Source organism: Cornus florida, unplaced genomic scaffold (assembly GCF_030987335.1).
Source record: "Cornus florida cultivar Cherokee Brave unplaced genomic scaffold, ASM3098733v1 CherokeeBrave_3.0.0_Hap2_Chr09, whole genome shotgun sequence".
In the NCBI taxonomy this organism is placed as follows: domain Eukaryota; kingdom Viridiplantae; phylum Streptophyta; class Magnoliopsida; order Cornales; family Cornaceae; genus Cornus; species Cornus florida.
The window spans coordinates 95,280,937-95,287,501 of NW_026775579.1; the positions used below are offsets into that span (position 1 = coordinate 95,280,937).

The 6,565-nt window shown below is 32.6% G+C and overlaps 1 protein-coding gene across 1 annotated transcript; it reads right to left on the bottom strand.

Moving 5' to 3' along the window:
* Window positions 1-3,759: 3,759 nt before the first annotated feature.
* Window positions 3,760-5,323, bottom strand: LOC132273198 (desiccation-related protein PCC13-62). The gene is made up of 3 exons (XM_059774215.1): window positions 4,983-5,323; window positions 4,364-4,589; window positions 3,760-4,137 (listed from the first exon to the last, which is right to left on the bottom strand). Exons 1-3 carry the CDS (start codon window positions 5,321-5,323, stop codon window positions 3,760-3,762), a joined length of 945 nt encoding a protein of 314 aa, XP_059630198.1.
* Window positions 5,324-6,565: the final 1,242 nt, after the last annotated feature.

The following is a 6,565-nucleotide window of genomic DNA, read 5'->3' on the forward strand; positions in this document are numbered from 1 at the left end:
TGAATTGAGTCCGTACTGTTAGTGAACTTGGAAAATAGTGGAGCATACCTCTCTCATAAAAATTACTTTTACTCTCCACGTGTCCGAAGCTAACCTAACTTTGATTTACTGTATGTCACCTGCATGTGATTGTATTATATATAGTACATAAACAAAAAGCGGGAATTTTTGCCACGAAAAAAGAAAAAAGATATTTACACTTTTACCCTTATGTGTACTATATATATAAACAAAAATGGGAAATTTTTTCCACGAAAAAAAAAAAAAAAAAATTATGTGATAAACAATGTTTTCACATAGAACTTTTATAGAACGTTCGGATAAACCCATCCCATTTGTATTATTATTGCCCGATATAGTAACAATGCTTTCGCCATTTTTTGTTGGCACTATTTACTCAAACATACTTTCCTAGCCTTATTGGAAGCTAATGCTGGCTTAATAATTTCTACTCTAGTAGTTAATTATAATCAATGATTGAGATCTGCTCCACAAACCTCTCTACTCCAGTATTATATATCTACAAAACTCTCTATAATTTTATAAATATATTACAACCACTCCATATTAAGGAACTCTTTTTCTACTCCAAATTTCTACACACGTGTAAGAATTTAAAACCCAACTCTTTTAATGCATGCACCCATGTGTATAAATATATAATATTATATAGGGTAAAGTACAAAAAAATTCCCTTCAACTATTTGCCATGTGTAATTAACCCCCCTGAATTACAATTTGTTCCCTGAACTATTGAATTTGGTGCAACCTTCAATGTGATATCTCCGGCCAATTGGTAAAAACGAAAATAGTGAAAGACAATTTTACCCTTATAAAAACTGCATCGTTTCAGTTAAATTCTCAACAACAAAAATCAACCTTATCACCATGGTCTGACATGGAGGGTGTAATTTCAACAACCACTTAAAATATTGACAACATAGACCACCCTTATCACCAACCTTATCACATCTATCCACGTGAAGCTTAGAGAACTGAAGAAAGCTTTGGCTAAATGGATTTTCGATCTCTCAAGAGTTATTTAATCAGTAAGGCTCTCAACTTTAATACGTTAATTTGTAAATGTAATGTACATAATACGATTTTTTCTCTCAACTATTATACGTTTATTTGTAACCATGATGGTACTTGATGGTTGCTTCGTAGTGGAGCTACTGCGCCTGAGTGGCATGAGTTACAAGGTAATACTAATTAATTTTTGCTCTTATATAAATTAATAGTTTGATAGTAAAGTCTACGAAATCATTATTATTCTTAATTAATTCTAACATATACATAATATATGCAGAAAGAGCTTGCAGATGATCCTATTTTTGCAATTCGTTGCCACAGAATCTTGGTCGTGATCTACTGATGCTCGAAAACCAACTGCCTCTGTTTGTGCTTCAAAAGCTATTTGATCAAACAAGCCCAGGTAAAGACTTGCGCTCCAGTTTTTTGAACCATTAAGACCTGGGAAGGAGGCAATTGAAAACCTGAATGTAGAAAAAAATATGTTATACCCACATTTGCTTGCATTATTTCACTCAAGTTTTGAATCCACAAATCCTCATCCTCCACCTACTCCAATCCAAAATTCGAGCACTAGTACACACACATACAGAACATTTTTCAGGAAAGGGTTGGGTGTATTCTGCCAAATCACTAAGTCAGCCGGTGTGACATGAAGTTCAATGATGAGGACAACGTGCTTCAAATCCCAACTTTGTTGTATATCTCTACGAACTCCATTGCTGAGGATTCACCAATGGAGCTCATTATTTGCCAAAAAAAAAAATCAGAGAGACAAAGCAAAGCTTCAAATAACTCTTGATTGAATGATATATATATATTTAGATTTGGGGTATCAATATCGATGGATAAACACATTTCTTTCACCTAAGCTGTGGCTGATCGAGGAAGATAAACAATGAGACAATTTAAGGGTTCTGACCATAGGGCAATGTTTGGTTGGGATTTAATGGTAATCAAAAGGGCATTATGGTCTTTTAGCTTCATAAAGGGTTGTATGGTCATTTAAAGAAATTTGGATTGTCACGTGACCCATCATGTGCGTCTTCATGGTCAAATTTAACCGGCTTATTACCGGATAGGGTTGATTGCACCAAATTGATTAGTTCAAAGGGGTTATATACCAAATTAGTAGATCAGTAGTTTTTTGCTATATGACCAATAGTTAAAGGGGTTTTTTTTTTTTTTTTTTGGCACTTTACCCGATGTATACATATATTTGTCAGCTTAGGCTAATACATGTAGTTATGTAAGAGTGGATCTTACAGGCCCACCCAAGCCATGGATCCTAAAGCCCAATTAATTGATTGTTCAACTCTTACCAATTTAATAAAGTTATTAATTTTCTTCAATAACGAAAATAATTTCACTTCATGACATTAATTAATTAAAAAAAAACCGTCTAAGATCACAAATTAACCCTCCTGTTTGGGTACCTCTAAGATAATACCATCAGTCCAATTCCTGATTATTTAATATTTTGGCTTTTCTGTTTCCATTTGATAACATAAGAAATTCTTGTTAGAGGAAAAAAGTTTGCACCATTCTACAGAAGCATAAGCCAAGAAAGTGGTGACATATAAAGGCACAATTGCAAAAAAATCACCATACAGTTCATCTGTTTTTATCATTGAGGTTCTATTCTTATTGTCAATTTTGATTGTTAAGATATAGTAGAATGGTAAACGGAACGAATTCGGCCCAGATGAGGCAGAGTTGTTTTCTTTTTCATATAATTTTTTTTCATTGTCTAAATTTAATTGACATTGCCTAATTAGATTATTAATTTTTAAATTTATTTAGTAACAATATTTTTTAAAACAATCCTATTACTAATTTTATAATAATTAAGGGGATTGGATTTAGTGCCATCAAGTCTTAAGTTTCGAATCCTCCTCTTAAATGCAAACAATTTCTTGAAAGGTGTGTGCGAGTACAATAACATTATATATACAACCCCATGTCTGTTTGAAAAACAATTTTAAATTTTCAAAATTCTAACTTCAATCAATAACTTTATTAAGCTAAAATTTGTAACAATTGAAAGTGATTTTTTTTTTTTAGTGTTTGCCAAATCCATCTACACACACACACACACACAAAAGAGATGCAATTTATTTTCTTATTTTTTCTTATCAAAATTCAAGCGATTTGTATATACGTAAGTAATGGTGGTTACAGGTGACCTATTTAATGGGCTAACAAGCCTTACAAGGGGGAAAGGTCCAAAACAAAACAAGGTCCATCATACAATTAAGTAAAGACAGACAGTCCAAGCGTTGATGCGAGTGATATGATTTCACTCTCTGATACTAATCCAATTTGGAATCATTATTATATCAAAATTTGCGACGAACACATAAATGAATTGCTACAAGCATCAATACTATGTCCATTATCACATACATATATATATATATATATATATATATATATATATATATTGTTGCACGAAACCTACTTTAGTCAAATTAATTGACCATACTTTTAAAGGACAAGTGAATGTTCCGGACGACCAAAAGAAGCTATAAATTTAGCTAACTAAATTAAGTGAACCAGGTATCTCTTATAGAACTTTGTATACCACGCAATAAAAGACAAGAAAGCATAATATCAATTTAATTTCATAATGAAGAACATTTATTTTTGTTATATAAGATAGGCTAAACAAACTCCAAACACATTAACATCACTAGCTAACATAAATAAACCATCCTCTCTAACGGCTTAAGTTTGCTTCAAATGTGATCGGGCGATATTACCATCTGCTCCCTTGGGATAGAAGCCACCAGGGGTATGCTCATTTCCGCTGCCATACACAATTCGTAGTATCTCCTCAGGTGTTCTGCCATACCCAAGAGAGTTTTTATTCCCAGCGAGTACATTGCCCCTAGTTTTTCCCTCGGCTCCTTGAACCATGGGGACGCTAAGCCCTTCGTCTTTCAATCCTGCATGTCCAAGCTTATTCCTCAACTCCGAAATCCGGTTGGTGAACTCTGCAACAGTGATTCCATAAGGTTGTACCTTCAATCCAGCCCGCTCGTAAAGCATTGCTCTGATAACTGCATCTTGGCCTGATTCCACTGCCAAAAGCCCCGCCACAAGCTGAAATATATATATATATATATATTTGCACCACACAAAAAGTTTTAACAATTATATGCTTTGAAAAGGCTTTGTAGATATTTCATTTTAAGTTATTATCTTTTTGATGCTGTATGTTGAAAGTTGAAACTCTTTGAAGAATGTGACACATGGCTGGATTAAGAAGAAAATTGGTGACAACAATAATATTAATGGCAGCAGATCGATTAGTGAGATAGGGGCATACCCTTTTGGAAGTAGAACTTTGGAGTTTAGGGTTTGCTCCAACATAACCAGTGAGACCAACATAAGGAATAACATAAGATGCAAGTAGGTAGTTAATTTCATTGGCATAAGGATCAAATGGTGGAACCAAGGCTCGTCCAAATGCATTGTTCATCACGTTTGCAAACGCTTCTGCGCTTAAGTTCAGCAATGGCCTTGGAAATCCTCTCACTGTTTTCTTAATCGCCCTGCGTTCAAAAAGTCACCAATCCTTTCATTTATAACTCAACAATATATATATATATATATATATATATATATATAGGTGCATTTATATAGATCTACACACACCATATCAAGTGTGACATATGCTGCTAAAATTGATCACTAGTCAAGATTGTGCTAATTAAATTTAAGAATTGTGATACAGAATTCGAAAGTCCGACACATGTAACAGAAATAATGTAAACACTGAGTTGTGTCCGACTTCAGATTAATTATTTTTTTAAATTTGAAAAATAGGAGAAAATTTTCTAATGAAAATATATGCAATAATTAGAGAAAAGTGAGAGTTTAGATTGACATTTCTAATGAAAATATATGCAATAATTAGAGAAAAGTGAGAGTTTAGATTGACATACTTCAAATGTCCAACTTCTTGATAAGAGAATTGGGTAATAATATCCCTTGTCAAAGGGTCCAATTTAGCCATTTTAGCCCCAATTGGTGGTGGGCCTCCCATGGTTAGATTTGGTTCAATCCTATCCAGGCCATAACCCAAAGAGCCCCACAAGAAAAACTCTGCTTCCAAGTACTCTAAATTTAGAGGAAACTCTAAGAGATCAGAATCTGGTTGGGGTATGCAGGAATGACAGTTTATGAAGAGTTGGTGTGAGAAAGAAGTAGGGAAGAGGAGGAAGAAGATGAATAATGTGATCATTGAGAAGGTGGTGGTGGTGGTTGTGGAAGTGGACAATGCCATGGTCATCTGTAATTTGTCTCTGGTGTTAGTGTTTCTTGGTGCTGTGTTTCTCTGCCCACACACATATATATAGATGTATAGGTGTGTGTGGACTTGTACGAGTGTCAGTGTGATGCCACTTGGCAAATGGAGAAACCTTGGTCAAGACTTTGAGATGCTACGTGGGACTTGGATCTTGAGAGGGTTGGACTCAAGAGAAGGACTAGGCGGGTAGGCTGGGATTCTTTAATGGACATTATCTTGCATGCTGAGGTGGCTCTTGATCTTGGCATGCTTTGAATGGTAATAACTAACCCCTCTCTCTCTTTCTATATATATGTATATATCATATATATCTATATAAATCTATCCATCTATATATCTATTCTAAAAGTAGAGCTAATTTCTTAACATTTTTTAATTTTTTTTTTCCACAAAAATAGTCACATTAAAAGCGCACAATCATTCACAAATTATTGTTATTAATATTATTACCTAAACCATTTCTTTTTCATGTTAATTAAGAGTTATTACCTTCTATCTATATCTATACTATCTAATCATTCACAAATTATTGTTATTAATATTATTATTATTCTTAACAAATTCTAAAAGTGTAGCTAATTTCTTAACATTTTTTCATTTTTTTTTCCACAAAAACAATCACATTAAAAGCGCACAATCATTCACAAATTATTGTTATTAATATTATTACCTAAACGTTTCTTTTTCATGGAAGACGTTGATTAAGAGTTATTACCTTATATCTATATCTATATCTATCTTTATATCTATATGTCTATTTATACACTATTCTAAAAGTGTAGCTAATTTCTTAACATTTTTGAATTTTTTATTCCCCACAAAAACAGTGACATTAAAAGCGCACAATCATTCACAAATTATTGTTATTAATATTATTACCTAAACGTTTCTTTTTCATGGAAGACGTTAATTAAGAATTATTACCTTCTAAATTAAATTATGTATAAATATATACTAAGTATAAAAGTGAAATATACCTCTATCTAATTTATTAATATATATTTTTTATTTTTTAAAAATAAAAAACTTAAAATTATATTATCTTTAAATATATACTACTATAAAAGTACAAGATTTTTTGATATGTTATATATTTTTTCTTTTTCATAATGTGAAATTTGAAGAGACCACACCAAAGTGACCTTCCTAATGTGTGCATTTTTCAGTTTTTATGACACACTACATAATTAATACTCCCCATAGATGGAACTAAGGTGC